This window comes from Giraffa tippelskirchi, chromosome 2, assembly GCF_054371585.1.
Source record: "Giraffa tippelskirchi isolate mGirTip1 chromosome 2, T2T-mGirTip1v1.2.pri, whole genome shotgun sequence".
Classification (NCBI taxonomy): domain Eukaryota; kingdom Metazoa; phylum Chordata; class Mammalia; order Artiodactyla; family Giraffidae; genus Giraffa; species Giraffa tippelskirchi.
Genome location: NC_137276.1, coordinates 127,196,654 through 127,217,314, shown reverse-complemented (window position 1 = coordinate 127,217,314; position 20,661 = coordinate 127,196,654). Strand labels below are relative to the sequence as shown.

Here is a 20,661-nt window from a genome sequence, read left to right as displayed (position 1 = left end):
TACCCTCCCCCATTTAATGCTTCCATTTATAAATCACATTACATCCCCCCAAACGCCTTTATCTTTACACCCAATCATTTATGCATCTCATTACACCACTGCCCAGGCACATTTCTATGTGCATTACTATCTGTACATCTCATTATGGCCCCATCAGACACGCACGTGTCATTACCTGCCTCCCCTTTCAGATGTTCGCATTGCATTGCATCCTTTTATGTTTGCATCTCATTACACCCTATACTCCTAGGTTTGACAACAAGCTAACAAAAACAGACAGATAAATATGTTACTTGCTTTTAGAAAATGAAATATGTTTTTTAGGCACCTAACATCAATGTTTCTTTAAAAAGCCATTCGTTTCAAAAAGATTTACATATATTTATCTAGCTAAGAGGCAAAAAACACTCTTTTATATGCATAAAAAGGAGCTTATCTTACTTTGTTCATATCATCATCATTATCACTACTTTGTATTATTTCTCTACAGTTTACAAAGTAGCAGAATTACCCTGAATTGATTTGTGACAACAGCTCTCTGAAGGAAGCAGGTTAAGGATCACAGTCATTGTACAGATTGAGAAGTACATTGAAAGAGCCTAGAAATTAAGATATTTCCCAAGAATTGCCAGTAAATGATAGTAGTAGGGCTCAAACTCAGATCTTCTGGCTCCAAAACCTGCATTCTTTATACCATCCCACTGTGCAGAAAAGAACCTTATTTCTAAGTTTCACTTCTGTCTTTTAATCCATTCAGTGATTTAGATTTGGTTTGTTTTCTAAAACAAAGGAGTAGAACCTGTTTCAAGCACTTTGCATTTCATGTCTTTGTCTCTGAGTTTGAAGAGCTAGATTAAAAGAAGCTTTCATGAGGAGCCCCCCAACAAGAATGGATGCAAAAAAATCAGGAGAAATAGGTGGTCCTTTAACAACCTTCACCACCAAGGCCAGCCTCACACAAGCTAGATGAGGAGATCCCTCTATGAGGGATTTGAGAGGTACTAAGGAATCTCCCCCACACATGCAGAACCTTTCTTCCTCACAGATTCTAATCCCTGCCAGTCTCTTTGATTCACTGAACTGTGTTCTCTGCCTCACTTTTATTTTGTATTAAGTTATGAAATAACTGACATTCAGGGAAGCACAGAAAGATGATATCCATTCCTACCACAAGATAGAAGAGATGTTTACATTTCCTTCCATATTTACTTCAAATATTTTCCTTTATGAAAAGGAAATACTGCAAATACTCTCCTAAGGTTGGTGTGTATTATTTCCATGGTGCCTCAGATGGTAAAGAATACACCTGCAGTACAGGAGACCGGGGTTCAATCCATGGGTTAGGAAAATCCTCTGGAGAAGGGAATGGCAATCCACTCCAGTATTCTTGCCTGAAGGATCCCATGGACAGAGGAGCCTGGCAGGCTACAGTCCATAGAGTTGCAATGAGCTGGACACGACTAAGTGACTAAGCACATTGTTTTTAAATTTTACCATATGCATTTATCTTTTGCAATATGTTATTTATGTCTTGAAAATATATCTGTTCATACATGTAAATCTATCTCATTCCTTTTAATATCTGTGGAATTTTTCATTGTGTAAAGAGACCAGAGTTTGCTTTATCCCTTTCTCTACTGAGGGATAATTCAACTGGGTAGTTCAGCTTACTATGGCTGCCTTGATCTCTACTACTTCACCAATGCTTAGCACTGTGCTGTATCTGTTGAAAGCCAAATGAAGACATCTGAAGTTCCCATATCATGGGAAGCAGTGCCTTCTCGTTAAGTCCACGAAAGAGTCAGTTTTATCTCCTTCATCACTGCTCCAAGTAGTAAAATGAAAATCGCTCAGTCGTGTCCGACTCTTTGCGACCCCCTGGACTGTCCATGGAATTCTCTAGGCCAGAACACTGGAGTGGGTAGCCTTTCCCTTCTCCAGGGGATTTTCCCAACCCAGGGATCTAACCCAGGTCTCCTGCATTGCAGGCGGATTCTTTACCAGCTGAGCCACAAGGGAAGCCTCCAAGTAGTAAACATATCAACAAAATGATCATTCTTAAAGTAAAACTAAACCCTGGTCAAATGTCAATATGCATTGTTGTTGTTCAGTTGCTAAGTCGTGTCTGACTGTTTGCAACTCCATGGACTGCAGCACACCAGGCTTCCCTATCCTCCACCATCTCCCAGAGTTTGGTCAGACTCATGTCCACTGAGTCGGTGATGCCATCCAACCGTCTCATTCTCTGATATGCATTTAGCATATTAAAATAATTGTACCTGGAAAGAGTGATCTGATCCCCAGAAACCGGAATGCCTCTGATGACAGCGGCATGTAAAGATAGAGAAAAATACAACGTTTTCTGCAAAAGTGTGATTGATTTTCCCTGTGGTTTAAGAAGCAATGGTTTAAGAAGTTAGTGGAGACTGTTGCCAGCCCCTTTTGCAATCAAACCACGATGACTGTGATCACCACAAGCATGGCCTATTTCACGCATGAGAAAGGGTTGTTGGATGGTAATTCCTCGAGAAACTTCAGAGTGTAGAAAGACCTTCCATTGTGATGTGGAAAAGGAATTCTTCATACTGTGCTGGTGGGAATGTAAATTGGACAGCCAACATGAAGAGCAGTTTATCAGAACCTAGTGAAATTAAAGATATGTGTAACATTAACCAGACCACCTGACCTACCTCTTGAGAAACCTGTATGCAGGTCAGGAAGCAACACTTAGAACTGGACATGGAACAACAGACTGGTTCCAAATAGGAAAAGGAGTATGTCAAGGCTGTATATTGTCACCTTCCTTATTTAACTTTTATGCAGAGTACATTATGAGAAACGCTAGGCTGGAAAAAGCACAAGCTGGAATCAAGATTGCCAGGAGAAATATCAATAACCTCAGATATGCAGATGACACCACCCTTATGGCAGAAAGTGAAGAGGAACTAAAGAGCCTCTTGATGAAAGTGAAAGAGGAGAGTGAAAAAGTTGGCTTAAAGCTCAACATTCAGAAAACTAAGATCATGGCATCCAGTCCCATCATTTCATGGCAAATAGATGGGGAAACAGTGGAAACAGTGTCAGACTTTATTTTTGAGGGCTCCAAAATCACTACAGATGGTGATTGCAGCCATGAAATTAAAAGACGCTTACTCCTAGAAGGAAAGTTATGACCATCCTAGACAGCATATTGAAAAGCAGAGACATTACTTTGTCAACAAAGATCCATCTAGTCAAAGCTATGGTTTTTCCAGTGGTCATGTATGGATGTGAGAGTTGGACTATAAAGAAAGCTGAGTGCCGAAGAATTGATGCTTTTGAACTGTGGTGTTGGAGAAGACTCTTGAGAGTCCCTTGGACTGCAAGGAGGTTCAACCAGTCCATCCTAAAGGAAATCAGTCTTGAATATTCGTTGGAAGGACTGATGCTGAAGCTGAAACTCCAATACTTTGGCTACCTGATGCAAAGAGCTGACTCACTGGAAAAGACCCTGATGCTGGGAAGGATTGGGGGCAGGAGGAGAAGGGGAGGACAGAGGATGAGATGGTTGGATGGCATCACCAACTCAATGAACATGGCTTTGGGTGGACTCCGGAGTTGGTGACGGACAGGGAGGCCTGGCGTCCTGCAGCTCATGGGGTCGCAAAGAGTCGGACACAACTGAGCGACTGAACTGAACTGAACTGAACTTTTTAATGTCTCATGAAAACAAGGTTTCTGGAGCAGAGATTATTATTTATAGCAAATAACCTCACGGGTTCTCCTTTGCCTCAGTTGTTTACCCTCATGCAACATGATGAAAACCAAAAGCCATCCTACACATAGCAGGGTCTGTATTACACGTAAAAGGAAAGGGAAATGTTAGTAGCTAAGTCATGTCTAACTCTTTGCGACTCCACGGACTGTAGCTCGCCAGGCTCCTCTGTCCATGGTATTCTCCAGGCAAGAATACTGCAGTGGGTTGCCATTTCCTTCTCCAGGGGATCTTCCCAAACCAGGGATCAAACCCAGGCCTCCTTCATTGCAGGCAGATTCTTTATTGTCTGAGCCACCAGGGTATTATAGGTAAGGAACCCTGAAAATATGAATCTGGATATTTATATAGGGGAGGAACAGCACCTCCACTCTTCTGAAAGAAAAGGAGAAAAATCTTTGCTCCATGGAAAGGATTCTGGATTCTTACTCTTACCTTTTGGGATGCAGATAAATTGTTTCAGTGGAGAGTGAGACTTGTATCTCCAGCTTGATAACCCGGGAATGTCTCCAAATCCTGGGTCTTATCCCCACCTTGAAATGTGAACACACACATACGTCCGGAAAGTTAAGTCTCTCTGGATAGTTTTTCACTTTCTGGTTAGTTATGAATTAACTTCTGAAGCTTGTCCTTTTAGCCCAGGTCCTAAGTTTCAGTAAATATTTTCTCAGAAAGCCCAAACTGTGCAGAACCATAAAAACATTTTCTCTGTATTCTTACATATGCCCTGTAATCCAGCAATTTCACTCCTAAATGATTATCTCATAAAAATTCTTGCTCATGTCCACAAGGAGACAAGTATGATGAGAATATTCATTACTGAATGGTCTGTCTAGGTGCAGAGGTAGAGGCACCCTTGATGCCCATTCCTAGGAGAATGGTGAGAAAAATGTGGTAGATGGTGAAGGTGTGCTAGGAAATCACATTGCAGCAGTAGAGGCAACAAACTAAATACACATACAAACCATGTAGAGATCTTGAGTGAAGTAAGTGAAAAATAGAATGTAGTCTACAGTATGATGTGTTTGTGAAAATGACAAATACCTTAAACATTGCTACCTATTTTTTCAGGAATACATATCTATTCAAAGACGTATATCAAACTCCCAAGAGTGAGAACTTATATAAAGGGGAGGAGGGAGTAGCAATCTGAGAATGAGAGAGTATCAGGGATAAAGGAGGAAATTTTTTTTTAATGTATTTGTTTGTTTGATTGCACTGGGTCTTAGCTGCAGCATGTGGAATCTAGTTTCCTGACCAGGGATCGAACTCAGGTCCCTTGCATTGGAAACACAGTCTTAGCCACTGGACCACCAAGGAAGTCCTTGAAGGAAGAAAATTAAGACAAGAGAAGGACCTCATGCCCCCAACAAAATAATATACAGGGCTGAGGAGTATGGTTATCTCACTATTGGATTCCAAATGAGAAAAAAGAAAGCCTATCCAATGAGTTTTTCCACATCAACACCCTCTGTGGTCTGGTACCACATAGTAATACATAGTAGTCCTTTATGCTCAATACATAGTTGTTAAATACAGGTAGCAACCATTGATTAGGAAAAAAAAAAATCTGTAATTCTTTGCTTTTCAATATGAAAGGAGATTCCGTGGGAAGGTGGGCTTTCATTGATAATAGTTCTAGTGATTACGTTCACCCTGACACTGTAGATATGCCAGCGTTTTCTTGACACTTGAACAGTGCTTTTGCCATTGCTTTCACTCTGGTAACAGATACTTTGCTTTCAACAGACTAAAGTTTAAAAGAAATTGGATCCTTAAATAAATTGTGGGTTTATCAAACATTTATGAAGCCTCTTTACCCAGTTTGCCACCTTTATTTTGACTCAATCCATATGCTTATATTTACTTTTCCATAAAAGTTTACTTTATTTAAACTCTTGTCATGTTTACTGCCACCTTTTTGTAGTTAAAAAAAAATCACTTTTTTACAGTTGTTAAATGAGTGTGAAAATTTGACTTTTTGAATCAAAACAAATATCCTATTATATTTATTGGTTCTTGAATGAAAGAATTCTTTAAAAAAAAAAAAAACTCTCTTAAATAAATCAAACATGAATGCTTTCTTCCAGCCACTTTGAGCCAGAACCATAGAACTGTCACTACTTGCTAGGAAACAGTTCAGTTCTTCCCAACACTCTGGGATTCAAAAAATAAGAAGAAAGTCAAGTCTGTTTCATGATCTATAGTAATAGTAAAAAGCTTGCCACTTTGACCTTAAATACTCATGTGTACTTAGAGTTCTTTTCCTAATCGGGGATGGAAAAAGGAGAGACGATGGGACGTAGCACATATGGGACATCCGTGTTGAATACTGGAACACATTATGAGCTCTTCTAGGTCAACACCCTTGCTGCCTGTGCTCAGTCTGTCTTCCAGACATTGCACACCTCCGTCCCCACACATCTCAACCTCCTGCCAAGTCTCAAATGAGTTCCAACAAGTTCAGCATTCATGCCTCAACTCTTCCTTCCATATTGCAAAATTTGGAATAAAAAAGTCTCTGATTACCAAGGATGAAATTTTTACTCTTGCAACCAGATTATATATTTTGTCATATGAAACCAAAGTATTGTGGGAAAGTATGAACATATGCACATGAAGATTGACAAATTCCTTGAATACCAATTAATGGAGATGAATCAGCCATCTTCACATCTATTCCCAGGGGTGTAGGATTAATTTCCCCATCAGTGCATGTCAGAATAACTTGGGGAGCTTGTTTAGAAATGCACATTACCAGGCCGAAACTCAGACTTATAAGGTTAGGCTTCAGAGGCAGACCTGTATCTGATGTTTATAACAGGTTTCCCAGGGATTCCTGATGCCAGTACCTCCTGAGAACTGGAGATCCAGAAAAGCTAAAGGTCTTGAAAACAAGCAGTCAACATGCTATGCTGATGGATTCAGGCGTTCTCCTTCAATTACTACATTTTATTCTAAAAGCTTGTTTTATAATATTAGACAAAATGAATTCCTATAATATGCATAGTTGTTCAGTCACTCAGTCATGTCCCACTCTTTGTGACCCATTGGACTACAGCATGCCAGGCTTCCTTGTCCTTCACTATCTCCCAGAGTTTGCTCAAACTCATGTCCATTGAGTTTGTGATGTCATTCAACCATCTCATCCTGTCACCCCCTTCTCCTCCTGCCCTCAATCTTTGCCAGCATCAGAGTCTTCCAGTGAGTTGGCTCTTTGCATCAGCTGGCCAAAGTATTGGAGCTCCAGCTTCAGCATCAGTCCTTCCAATCAATATTCAGGGTTGATTTCACTTAGGATTGACTGGTTTGATCTCCTTGCTGTCCAAGTGATTCTCAAGAGTCTTCTCCAACACCACAGTTTGAAAGCATCAGTTCTTCCACACTCAGCCTTCTTTATGGTCCAACTCTCACCCATACATACCTGGAAAAACCACATTTTTGACTAGATGGACCTTTGTTGGCAAAGTGATGTCTCTCTTTTTTTAATACACTGTCTAGGTTTGTCATAGCTTTTCTTCCAAAGAGCAAGTTGTCCTTTAATATGCATAGAGATAATAAAAATAATACTTATTTTTAAAATAAGTATTTCTAAAAGGGCTTAATGGTCATGCCGAATAGACATGAAAATTGAAAATCTAAATGCTACTGTTGATTGTCTTAATTAGCAAAAATTTAGAAAAATTCATTGAATAGCTCCTATAGGCAAAGTGCTATACTAGTTAATTTCAGAAGCTACAAAACAATGTAGAAATCAGTCTTCTTGTTAAGGAGCTTTAATCCAGTTGAGAGCCAAAAGTCACATCAGAAGATTAATAATAACCTCATCCAAACACAAATAAAGGTGCATTCCAGTTTCCCTCTGTGAGAAATACTGTGAACCCAATGGATTACCTATGTCCTTGGCATACAAGGCTGTATCTCTTACATCTATATATCCTTGGTTCCTGACAACAGGTGCTCTTAATACTAAGGGATGTGACTTGAATTCAACAGAGATGTTTCTCAGAAATTGAAATAAATTTTAAAAATTAGAGCATAAATATTCTTTAGTGTCTCTTTTGCTAGTTTGTTCATTCAACATACAATGTTTCTTATAAGACAGTTTGCCTACAGAATGTAGGACAACATAAGTAATATAAAGATTAACAATATAGAGGTGAATCATTAATTTTCTTCCCTCAGTTAGTTTATTTTACACCCTGAACTTCATATAGTTAGAACATGTACAATAGAAATAACCATAAAGACATAAAGCATTACTATTATATGAAAATATTGAAGATTGTTTTAAAAATAACTCTTTACATTTCTTAAAACATGCTTAAAGTATGTGCCAAGAGTTGATCCTATTAACCATAAGCACACAGAGCACATGAGGCAATCCTATGTTTCGTATCTGTGCAAAAATACTGTTAGAACAGAATTTAAATGTGCCAGAACCCAAAGTTCTTCCAGATGTATGCTTTCACTGATTTCTGGAAAATTGTTTCCCAATACCCTCTCACAGTACACAGACCACATTATAAGATGAAGAGGCCACTTTGCACTTTTACAGAATTCATAGCATTAACTCATTCTGTCACTGTCATCAAAACAATGTTGTAAATATCCACTCATCTTTTTAAATTGGCTGGTGTAGTTTTCCTCTAGGGAGCTTCACAAAACACTTTTTGTGTAGTTTTCCAAATTCCTACTCCCATTACGGTTTTTTCTTTCCTAAACCTGGAGAAATATTCACTTAATCAGCTATTCTTAAACATCATTTTTCCCTCCATGGGCCTTTATCCCTCTTGAATTAGACAATGATTATCAGGAAAATCCTTCTTAGTGCATGTTTACTATGATTATGTATCTTTTTATTTAAGTCAACAGAAATAATACAGACTTCAATATTCTTTGAGTTTTATTGAGACCTGATCTGGCGTCTGAAAGAATGTGACTCCTCTAAGTAGAAGCATCATTTTCATTGAAAATTGGCCAAGAGTGTCACCTTCTCCTCTTCCTCACAATGCAGTCTAGGTATTGATGCCTAAAACTGTGTAAGAAATTACCACAAACCTAGCAGCTTAAAACAACATATATTTGCTATTTCACAGTTTGAGTCAGGAGTCTGCTTGTGACGTCGCTGGGTCCTCCACTCACAGTCTCACAAGGCTGCAATCAAGGTATTGGCCGGGCTCTGTTCTCATTTGGAGAGCTGTGTTTCTCATCGAATGGCAAGGGTCAGCTTTCAGGCTTGTTCAGGGTGCTGGGAGAAATTGGGTGGAGGGTCATAGGACTGAAGGACTGGCTCTGTTACTGGCTGTTGGCTGAAGGCTGCCACTAGGTCCTAGCAGCCACCCACAGTTCCCAGCCACATGGCCCTCTCCATAAGCAGTTCACAACATGGCAGCTTTCTTCTTCAAGGCCAGCAGGGGAGTTTCTGTATGCATTTGCTGGCAAGATTGGTATTGTGTGTGTGTGTGTGTGTGTGTGTGTGTGTGTGTGTGTGTGTGTTGGGGGAGAGAGCGAGCAGGGATACATAATAATATAATCACAAGATTAATATCCTATCACCGTTGCCATATTCTTGGTTAAAAACAAGTTACAGGTCTTTCCCACACTTAAGAGAAGGGGGTTATACAAAGAGATGAACAGCAGGAGATGGGAATTATTAAAAGGTCACCCTAGGGTCTGTCCACCACAATGCCATTGAACAGAAATATTCAAGGAGTGACCCTACCTAGATATAAATGGTTTTTATTACTCTTCTAGAGGTTAGTTGTCTTAAATGAAGGTTGCGATTCTTTAAACAAATCAATTTTGGTTCTCTTGTCTTTAAAAAAAGAAAAAAAAAGAAGAAGCCATACAGCAAATCTTGGGCTTCCCAGGTGGCACCGGTGGTAAAGAACTCGCCTACAAATGCAGGAAACATAAGAGACACGGGTTCAGTCCCTGGGTTGGGAAGATCCCCTGGAAAAGGAAATGGCAACCCACTCCTGTATTCTTGCCTGGAGAATCTCATGGACAGAGCAGCCTGGCAGGCTATAGTCCACAGGGTCTCAAAGAGTTGCTCAGACACAACTGAAGCACCTTGCTGTGCTGTGCTTAGCCACTCAGTCATGTCTGATTTTTTGCAACCCCATGGACTGTAGCCCACCAGGCTCCTCTGTCCATGAGATCCTCTAGGCAAAAATACTGGAATGAGTTGCCATGCCCTCCTCCGGGGGAATCTTCCCAACCCAGGGATTGAACCTAGGTCTTCCACATTCCAGGTGGATTCTTTAGGGGCTGAACTACCAGGGAAGCCCACTTAGCACATCACAAATCCTAGGCAAGGCCTGGGGAAGCTATAGGACACAGGAGGGTAAAGAAAATAAGTAGGAGAGAGAAATAATGACCTCGAGCACACTTAAGAAATCAAAATTCCAAAAATTTAGGTATCGCTGGTTGAATGGCTTGTGTTTGCTTGTTTTGTGATTTATTTTAGTTTGATTTTCCACCAGTATTTGGAATTACCTGTGTTTCGTTTGTCTGTCTATTCAAAGTTGGCTGTTACTACCAACTTCAGCAGTTCATAGAATTACCATCTACCTTCCTCACTCTGTCCCCTTTGCACAACACTTAAATCCGCTGAAGTAAATCTGCTTTTGACTCGAGAACTTGAGCACTGGGATGTTACTTGCCATCTGTCTTAAACTTTGAAAGTAACTTTTTGCCAAGACAAATGTGAATTATGAGCAACAACCGGGGATATTTCTGGTCTCACAACAGGAAAAATAAAGGAACCCTGAAGTATTATTTTAAGTACTTGGTTTGCTAGCAGTGCTTGTGGTGCATGAAAAAATGATCCTTAATTGTGTGGGAAAGGGAGAAACAGTATGCATACTGATGGCCAAGTATAGACTTCAGAGACTTAGCAGTTTTGAAACTGATATTTATGAACATCTGCTTTTTCCCCATAAATTTTAATATGGATGTCATCCTTTGAAACCTGTAAGACTCCAAGGTGCTTCTTCAGTCTTTATTTTGGAAATATGCTTTTTAAAAAACCTCCTTTTTTTCTATTGAACACATTCAAAATCATTCTTTAAAAACATTTCTTTATAAACAGTGCCTGTTGGAATACCTAAAATATGATATTAAAGGTTAGCAACTCAAAAAGCTGTATTCAGCATTGTGAGCCGCCAACATGTCCAGTCCCAGAGCACAAACCATGGCAGTCTTAATAAAGGGTATTGAGAGGTATTCATTTCTAGTCCCAGTTTATGCTTTTCATTATCCCACAAATATTTATTTAATGCTTGCATGTCTTTAGTGCTAACATTATAGCAGCCAATAAAACAAAGTCCCTGCCTTCGTTGGGTTTTTGTCCCAGTGAATGTAAATGTTCTACAGAACGAATCCCCTTTAAATTTTCATAATACTGTTCATATAGTTCATTGAGAAACTTCGCACAGGGCCTGCGAACCAGTGATGTTCATCCATTCTTGATGTTGGACTAGATGCTGGGGGTACAACTTGTGAAGCAGAAGTGTTTCTGCTCTCAAGGAGCTGAGTTCAGCATACCTCTCTCCTGTGTCAAGAAAGCAGGCCCGAGAGCTTCAGGATCTTCCCTATTGTAGATCCACCATAAGCAGTGCTAACAGTACCTCCATCCCCTGGCTCTTGGGCATGCTGAGAGCTGTTACTATGGGCATAAGATGAGAGTGTGGACCAGAGGAAAGGAAATACAACCACAACTCAATAGAGGACAAACAGATAAGTCAACTGGGCATGTGCGAGGCCAGCAAACACAATAAATCCCTCTTAGGAAAGCAACTTTGTAAGAGTGCAGTTCTGGCCATCCTATAGCAGAGGCTACAAGTCATTTACATAATAGGAGAGCCTCGGGAGGACAGTAGAGCTATTTAATTTGGTTAGGCTAATAGTTTTCCATCCATTTACAGTGTAATGGAGCCCCTCTCCAGTGCCTCTTAAATAGGAACACTTTGGCAGGATGCCACAGGGCACATAAAACAGGGTGGTCTTCTCAGTGTGTCAATTCTACTCAACCATTTAGAGGGGAAAAGTTAATTAATTTACAGATTAGGGCATTATTTTCCATTAAAACCAATGCAGCCATATTATGGACTAGAAAATGCAAAGTTTGCATCCAATTTTAAGATAAAGTATGAAACTAAAACAGGACTGGAGCCAAGGGCTAAGGGATTAAACACCCCTACACATTTCCATCAGCCCCCTGTGAAGCCAACGTAATAAAAATAGTTTTTTGATATGGATAATTGATTCTCAATTCCATGTAAAGTATAAATAAAAGACAAATCCCCAGAAGCATTCGTTTCAACAGCATTGCCACTTGAATATCCCAGCTTTTTAGAAATTCTGGAGCTGTGGTTAGATGCATGAAAATTCTGGGCCACTTCAGGCTCTGACTTGGCACTCCCTCAGAGAGCAGCTCTGGGGCCCATGCTGGCCACCCTCTGTGTTTAAGAGCAAGAACTCTCTTGGAAGAGTTTGAACTGGCTGCTCCTTTCTAAGATGGGCCATGTGGGGTTTTCTCCATGCTCCCTCCTTGTCATAAGCACTGAATCTGAGCCCTGGCTATCCTGTGTCCATATCCCCTTTGCCCAGTCTCAGAGTGCTGCATGGCAGGCAGACATTCTCATGTTCTTTGTGCTTCATGTTCCTGAAACAGGATCTGGACCAGGTTCAGCTCCATCTGGAAGAAGTGAGGTTCTTCGACGTGTTTGGCTTCAGTGAAGCAGCAGGAGCGTGGCAATGCTTCATGTGCAACAACCCTGAGAGAGCAACCGGTGAGAGCCCCCCTCCCTCCCCCAGCTGCTAAGAACCACATGTGCCCCTGGAGTTGTCAGGGATGCAGGAACCCCACCATTCTGGTTGGCTTTCTTCTTGCATAAACATCCTAAGTTGGAATAATGCACAGAGGTGTGCCTGACTGCCTCTGCTTTGTGCTGACAAAGGTATCTCACCAAAGTGGGAGTGAGAAAAAGGAAGATGTTGGAACAGAGAGAAACATAAACCAGAAATGAACAAGAGAAACAATGCCCACATCTATATGGCTATCAAGAAAATGGTACTGGCCATCTTACCCCAATAACATTCTTCATTTCAACCTCAGTGACCCTGAGGGTTAGAGAAAAACAAACATTCTGTCAAGAACCCCAAAGAAATGAGACCACACTTAAATGAGTGAGTGGTTTCACAGACCTCCTCATCTCCCTTAACATTTTTGCTTGATGATTGAGCTGGGTGAAAAATGAGACACTTAAAGAGTAAGGAACTATTTGAGAAATAATTTCATAGCTGGTTATTTACCCTTCGCCTTCCTTTATGCTACGCAAAGAACTTGGTCTACTGACTTGCTTAAAAATAATCATTGTTAGTCAATATGTGCCAAGCCCTACGCTAAACGTGTCAGTATCTCATTTAACCTTCACAATAATCTCGTAAGGCTAGTATTAATATTATCTCCATTTTACTGATGGGGCAACTGAGGCACAGAGGGATTTGGGAACTGCCTGAGGTCACACAGATAATAAGTTAACAGCGGCTGGATTGAACCCAGTCTGACCCCAGAGCCCATGCACTTAACCATTTCTCCATGCTGTGTCCTGGTTACACTTGCCCCAATTTAACCAGTGGAAATAGGTTGATAAAAAGTCTAATCTTAACCAAGTTATGCTGCCCTAGGGAACGGAATATTTTACCATCAATGTGATAGAGTTCTCAACATTGACATGGCTCAGAAACTGAAGTGTTGACCAAGAAAATGATGTTGAAACATTGCTGGACACAAACCACTTCATAGATGAGCCATCCTCTAGAGAGCCGTTGGTCATACCATCTGTACCCGTTCCTTGAATTGGGATTTTGTGCATCTTAAAGATCATCCTTTATGGCAAGTCTGTCCTCTTGCTCAGCCAAGAAGTTGAGACTGAATTGACAAAGAAGTGTTTATTTTGGCCAGATGGAAATTAGAGGGGCTCACGCAGAGGCACCAAATAGACTGTATTATCCCATGGAGACAGTATGGGTGGAAGAAACTGGCAGTTAAGGTGGCAGCCTTCATGAGGCACAGATTGCTGGCTGATTACAGACTGAGATTGAGATGATGCCAGAGTGAACACACTGATTTTTAAAAAGTTAATTTGAGCAAAGAAAGAATTGATGAATTGAATGTCTCCATTATGAAACTTTCTAATTAGACCTTATTTCACCTGTGAAAAAGACAGCATAAAAGAAACCTTATTTGAGATCAGGTGAAGTAAGGGACTTATCTGAGGTGGTTCTGAGGGGCCCTTAAGAATTTCATTCCAAGTAAGCCGAGTCCTTAGTTCAATAAACATTAAATTGTATCTGGCCAAGGGAGGCTCAGGAAAGGGGCTGCAAGTTAAAACCACAAAGTGTTCCTTTAATATATGTTTTCTCAAATTCACTGCCATGACTTAAAAAGAACATTTTGCACATTCACTCATTCTTATTTGTGTTTCTCACAGTTAAATATAGACTGAGAACATATAGCAATAAAAATTCAAACAAGGCCAAATATTTTACAGCAGAACACATTGAATCAAAATGTTTGGCGCCGAAAACTTTTAGATTTCTTTGCTCGTTTCCTTTTGCTTTATGAAAGGGGATTTGGGTCTGAGAGAAATTCTATTTTAACTTACTATTTTCACCAAAACTCCCTGAAAAGTTTTTATAGGTTGATCTAGTTTTCTTATTTTTTATAGCATATAAATTATATATTTAATCCAAGTAAAAGGTCTGACATAATACTTCTGACATATATTAATCATAGGAATGATATTTGCATTCATGTTCTGCTTAAATTATAAGTTTAAAGATGATCAAGACATAGGAATAAATATTTTGTTATTTAGTTATGCACAGGCAGCATAGAACTTGCATCCCATTTTTCATTTATGAAGTGCGTGTTTGCTGTGTTGGTTGAATGTCTTCGACAGGCTAAACCTTGAGGTAAAACATGAAAAAGTTATAATACCTCTGCTCTAAAAGGGTTCATAATCCAGTTAGGGCCAGATATATATAGAAAAATATAGCATACTTCCTTGTTTTTAGCATGCAATAAATACCTGTTGAGGGAGTCAATGGATAATATTTAGAAATGGAAAAGTCAAATAGAACTTGAATATTAAAATGTTCCAGGTCTACTGTGATTATGTGTTAATAATATCAAATATATCACTATATCATACCCAGCACATTTTGAGTCTGGTAAATGGAGATTGGTGCTTTTTTCCTCATTGAGAGAAGTCATTGTGTGTACATCAGAGTCTACTTCCCTGACTGTCTGAGCTCCCAGTGTACCGTGCCTAAGTCCTGTTACTGTTCTGGTTTGGTTAGCACTCCTGCAGGGCCCAGATCCCCTGTCAGCCTCAAGGAGGAAGGGACCTAAAGAGAGAGAATTGGAGTCTAAGACAAAAGGCTGAAGAAATTGCATTTGTTTTTTGTTTTTTTAAGTTATTGGCAAAAGGCATCTTGTTCTCAAATATTCATTGTTCCCGTATTTTTTTAAGTGTCAAAGTCTCCATAAATGGGGAACAAAACATGAGACAACCAGAAAATTTCAGTTAGACTTCTAGGAAGGACATCCTGAAATATAAATCCTTCTTAATAATGTATAGACTAAACTATGGGACTCCAGAAATTGACAACAAATCAACTGGCTTCCATGGTCACTTTAAGGACATTCTCCTCCTTGAATAGAGGTCACATCACCCCATCAACTCCCAGTCATCTTCCCATCAGCTCCACCATCAGCGCACAGAAATTCACACAAGTTTACTGTTTCGGTATTCAACAAAACATATTTTTTATCCAGTTGGGTGTGAAGTCAGAGGAAACTAAATGCTAGAATAATATAAAGGTCCTAAAATTATAGCTGCTGGCATTTATCATGCTAACTATGTGCTCTGTCTTGCATGCATTTTGCTCACCATTATTGAGTCCATTTTTCAGATTAAGACACTGAAACAGAGAGGGGTCAAGTACTTTTTCCAAGGTCACACAGCTACTAAGTAGTACAACTAGCATTTTAAACCAGGTCAGTTCTTGAGCCTGCAATTTCAATCTCTAGGGCAAATCCAAGTTAAGGACATAGAATATTGAAAATTGCAAGAACAATTATTTCATAATATTGTAATATATTAGAAAGATCAAGGAGTGAGCCACCTCTCTGATGACTTAATCCTCTCAAACACAAGCAGGGGTTTTGGTATGGGAATGTGCGGGAATCATGTCCTGATCACACATAGGACATGGTTATGTAGAAGCTATTGCCAATTCCTCCAATTGCTGATTCAGTTTCTGATCATCATCTTATAAAAGCACAGAGTAGAAGGGTTAGAAAGTTCCTGAAATAACTCGAAAATACTCAGAGACTTGCCTGTGGGTGTGTATTGCCAATCCCATCAACCTCACATGAATGAGAGAATAGAGATTGAGCAAACAGATCGAACAGAACAGAATCTATTTCTGGAAAACCAAACAAATCCCTCTGTGAGTATTCCTCGTGTCCTGGAACTGCTAGTGCCTGTTAACAGTAAGAGTTAGTCAGCTGGACTCTCCTAGAACACATCTGGCTGCCTATTCAGTCACATTTTTTTAAAGGAAGAGGAGGAACTAAATTATGACTTCCACTCTTGTTTCTTGAGACACATGGGATGCCTTTGTTCTTACACCATACAGAAAGCAACTCAGGGACGTCCTGGTTTTGGCACTTGCATCTTTGGCACTTGTAGATCTGAGCGCTTGCCTGGGTGATCTCTCTCTTAGTCACTGGATATTTAGACACTGAATGTGATTGTCCGTAGGAGGTCTCCTTAGGGTATAAAAGAGAATGGAAGGATTTTTTTCAGACAGCCCTCAACCATCGATCATGATGTCTCTTTAGAACTTGATTTCAAAAGTTTGTGCTACAAGAACATGTTGTCCATTATATCACATGGGCAAATAGATATGATTTCAAAATGCTATTAGGATGAGAAGGGCTTCTGTCAATAGATTTTCTCAGACCCTATAAGCTGGTACCAGCAGGGTGGCTCTCCTTTGCCAGACACCTTCAGCCTAGGCTGGATGGCTCTCCACTCCAGACACCAACATGAAAATGGGCTAAATGAGGTCATCTCTGAGGACTCAACTCATAGGATGTAAATAGCCTTTGGATTCATTAGCATGAAAGTTTTCCATTTAATTTTAGTGCCAATTTTCACAGAACTTTATGGGTGACATAAGAAAACCCACTTTGGATTTATACAGTGGCTGTGTTTGTCTTATGATGCCTATCCTCCTACAACATGTGGGCATGTTGTCTTCCATGTTAAACGTGGTTAGAGAGTCAAAACCAGTGCAGTGGTTGGGCAAGATAACTTCACATCTTCACACATATATACTGTTAATGACTCAGTAGGTAAAATTAAACCCCAGCCTATTTTTCAAAGATACTTTGAATTACATAATGACAAAACAAATACATGCTCAACACCTCAAATAAGTTATTATCCTTATCCTGAAATCTTTTTCCCTTTCCACTCTTCCCATGTGCCTGTTCTATGACTCTCTGTTAAGCTTTTCCCACACTCACATTCTCTCTCTCTCTTTCACACATAGACACACACATACGCACATATGTGCATACACACTGGCATACATGGACAAATCACCCTGACAGAATAAACTCCCTCCTCTCTGTCCTTTTGTTCTCTGCCCACACCTTCTATAGTGTACATGGTGTGTTTCCATCAGTCTCTTCCACTAGACAGTAAACTTGGAGAAGGCAATGGCACCCCACTCCAGTACTCTTGCCTGGAAACTCCCATGGACGGAGGAGCCTGGTAGGCTGCAGTCCATGGGGTCGCGAAGAGTCAGACACGACTGAAGCAACTTAGCAGCAGCAGCAGACAATAAACTAGACGAGAAAGAACCATACATTATTATTCTTTGTATGCCCTACCCAGTATCTGGCACATGGTAGTGTTTAACAAGTACTTGGCATGTAGATGGATGATGGAATAATTCATGTATCGTGTAATGAATTCCAATAGGAGAAATAAGACTTGTTTTGAAACATAACTTTAAAATCTAATTGTTTCTCAAAAATAAAAAAATAACAGCTTACTAAACTGAAACCTTGAAATAGCAACTTTTGCAAAGTAAGTGTTTATGAGAAGAAATGTTGCTGTGTACAGAACTTCAACACCATGTGGATACCCAATTTTAATATTTAACTAAAAGGTTTCAATACACACATATACACAGAGTTCATAGTAAACTTGCTAATAAGCCTCTGTGAACTTCTATGGGAAGTAAGCTAAGCTAAGTAGCCTAATAACCTTCAGGGGTTAATTTCTATTTTTCAACCAGCATCACTATCAATCCTTCTGCCTTTCCAAATTGGGTCAACAACAGTCTTATCTTGATAGAGTGAAAGTATACTTGCAACAAAGCATGAGTCACCCTGTGGTTTTCCAGAAACAAATCATCAGGCATTGAAATGTGTCTTTTTACACTAAGAGAATAAGCTGAGTCAAGCCAAAATATGGAGGAGAAGAAGCATGCTTTAGAAAGGGAGACCAGAGTGAATAAATGTATCAGTCTCTATCACTATACAGATTTAAAGTGACATTGATTTAAAGAATTTTTACATAGTTTTTAAAATTAAAGCACTTAAGATCTCTTAACAGAGCTCTTCTTCCTCCAACTTAAGCTTCCATGGGCTCTAAACACCCTCAACTGGCTTAATGTCTCCCTTCTCTTCATCTGTTGCCTCTCTCTCGCCCCCCCTTTAAAGCCAGAAGAGTCGTCACTGTTCATCCTGTGTTTCCTTGCCTCCTGCTCCTCTTGACTCAACCCTTCCTAATCTGGCCTCTCAGCCCATTATCTCTGTGGTCATTCAGGTCATGCAGATTCCAGGACTGGGTGTTTCAGTCCTTGTGTCACTTGCCTTTAGCAGCGTTCAGTTCTGTTGGCCAGTTCCTCCTTCCTCAAACATTTCTCCCTTTACCTTCTGTGACACAGCATTCCTCAGTGTCCCTCCTACTCTAGACACTCCTTCTCAACTCCTTTCTGGGCCCACCTTCCTCTATCCAGCTATTCATTATCAGTGCACCTTTTTTCCCATCACCATAACTCTCTCCCTAGTCAGTCTCCACGGGTCTGTGGCTTTAGTAACTGCTTCTGTGACAAAACTCTCAAATGTGTATCTGCCCTTCTCTGCTTGACTCTTCCTGCTTGATAATTTAAAGACATCTCAAACTCAGTTCATTTAAATTAAAACTCATAAATGTCCCACCCTTCCCCCTAAAACAAAAACCCACCTGACTTTCTTTCAGCATTCCCCACTTCAGTATTTATAATATCACTCGTTCTGAGGCATCAGCCAAACACTCAATCCCTCTTCCCACCCCTATCCAGCCTGTCACCCAGTATTTGGATTTCCCTTCTCGGGTGCTTTCAACTCTGTCCATCTCTCTTCATTGCACTACCATCACCTCTTGCCTAAAATAATGGCAGTAGCCTCCTGACTGAACTACTTGGACCTTCCAACCTCCTTCCCACACTATAGCCAGAATGACCTCTTCAAAGCACAAATCCTGCGCCATTCTCTGTATAAAACCTTAAAATGGCTCCCCACAGCTCTTAAAGACCAAACTCCACATCCCGCGCCCAGCCTCACATGCAATGCCCTCTCTTAGCCTCTCCAGCCTCATCTTGTCCCCAGTGCCTCTCCGTTCTGGCCAGAAAGACCTCCTTTCAGTTTCTTATACTCACCACACTTCTTCCTGCCCTGAGCTTTTGTATCTTTTGTTCTTCTGCTAGGAGCACCCTTTCTCCCCTCATCACCTAGTTAACGTAGATATTAACTTTCCCATTACAACTCAGATTCACTGCCTTAGGAAAGCTTTCTGTAACCTCAGACTAATGCTAAGGTCCTCAAAGTATTTCAGACCTCTCCTTGTCATACTTGTTACACCTGTCATCTTGTTTTTTGTCGTTGTTAGCTTTTTTGTTTGGTTGATTTTTGCCTTGATTATCTGATTAGTGTCTGTTTCCTCTAGTAAACAAGTTCTATGGTGGGAGCCCCCCTTCTCAGCCCCTAGCACACAATAATGAAAGTGAAATTCACTCAGCCATATCCGACTCTTTGTGACCCCATGGGCTCTCCATGGAATTCTCCAGGCCAGAATACTGGAGTGGGTAGCCTATCCCTTCTCCAGGGGATCTTCCCAACCCAGGGGTCGAACCCAGGTCTCCTGCATTGCAGGCGGATTCTTTACCATCTGAGCCACAAGGGAAGCCCAAAAATACTGGAGTGGGTGGCCTATGCTATAGATAGTCAATAAATATTTGCCAAATAAGCGAATGACCAATTTTGTATCTTCTCAGAAAATTTTTAGTAAAATTTTTCTTAGGCAAGTGGTGACAAAAACCAAATTAGTGAATTCACAATAATTCATTTTAAGAGAAAAAAGGGATTCGTATGATGGCATTTTCAGTGTATCTTTTGTGCCAAGTATACTCTTTGCTTAAGCAATATTTTCTTAAATAAATTCTTCTCAAAAGTACTATTGAGAGATCATTTTATTTAACAGAGAGTGAGATATTCTGTGTGTATGTATATATATCAGATACAGTGTTATGGTGGATATGTTACAGGTAAAGCTTCCAATGCAGACATTGTAAAACTTCTATTTATTGCCAAAAGATTTGAGGCCAAGTGTTCAACCACAACAGATGGAGTTTGTGTTAAATAATTCTACAAAAACAGTATAGACACTCCTTAGAATGCTCTTAAACAACCAAGAATGTATGTGCATACAGGTGGGACAATGGCTAACACATATGCAACTTATGGGAGGCTTCCCTCGTGGCTCAGCGGT

The 20,661-nt window shown here is 40.2% G+C and overlaps 1 protein-coding gene across 3 annotated transcripts in view; it reads left to right on the top strand.

The window, feature by feature from the left end:
* VEPH1 (ventricular zone expressed PH domain containing 1) overlaps positions 1-20,661 on the top strand; it is a 255,130-nt gene that overhangs the window by 217,453 nt on the left and 17,016 nt on the right. For all 3 annotated transcript variants that reach the window (XM_081570621.1, XM_081570622.1, XM_081570620.1), the window contains one exon: positions 12,435-12,552. In XM_081570621.1, the coding sequence (XP_081426747.1) occupies positions 12,435-12,552 (118 nt within the window). The remainder of the gene's footprint in view (positions 1-12,434; positions 12,553-20,661) is intronic.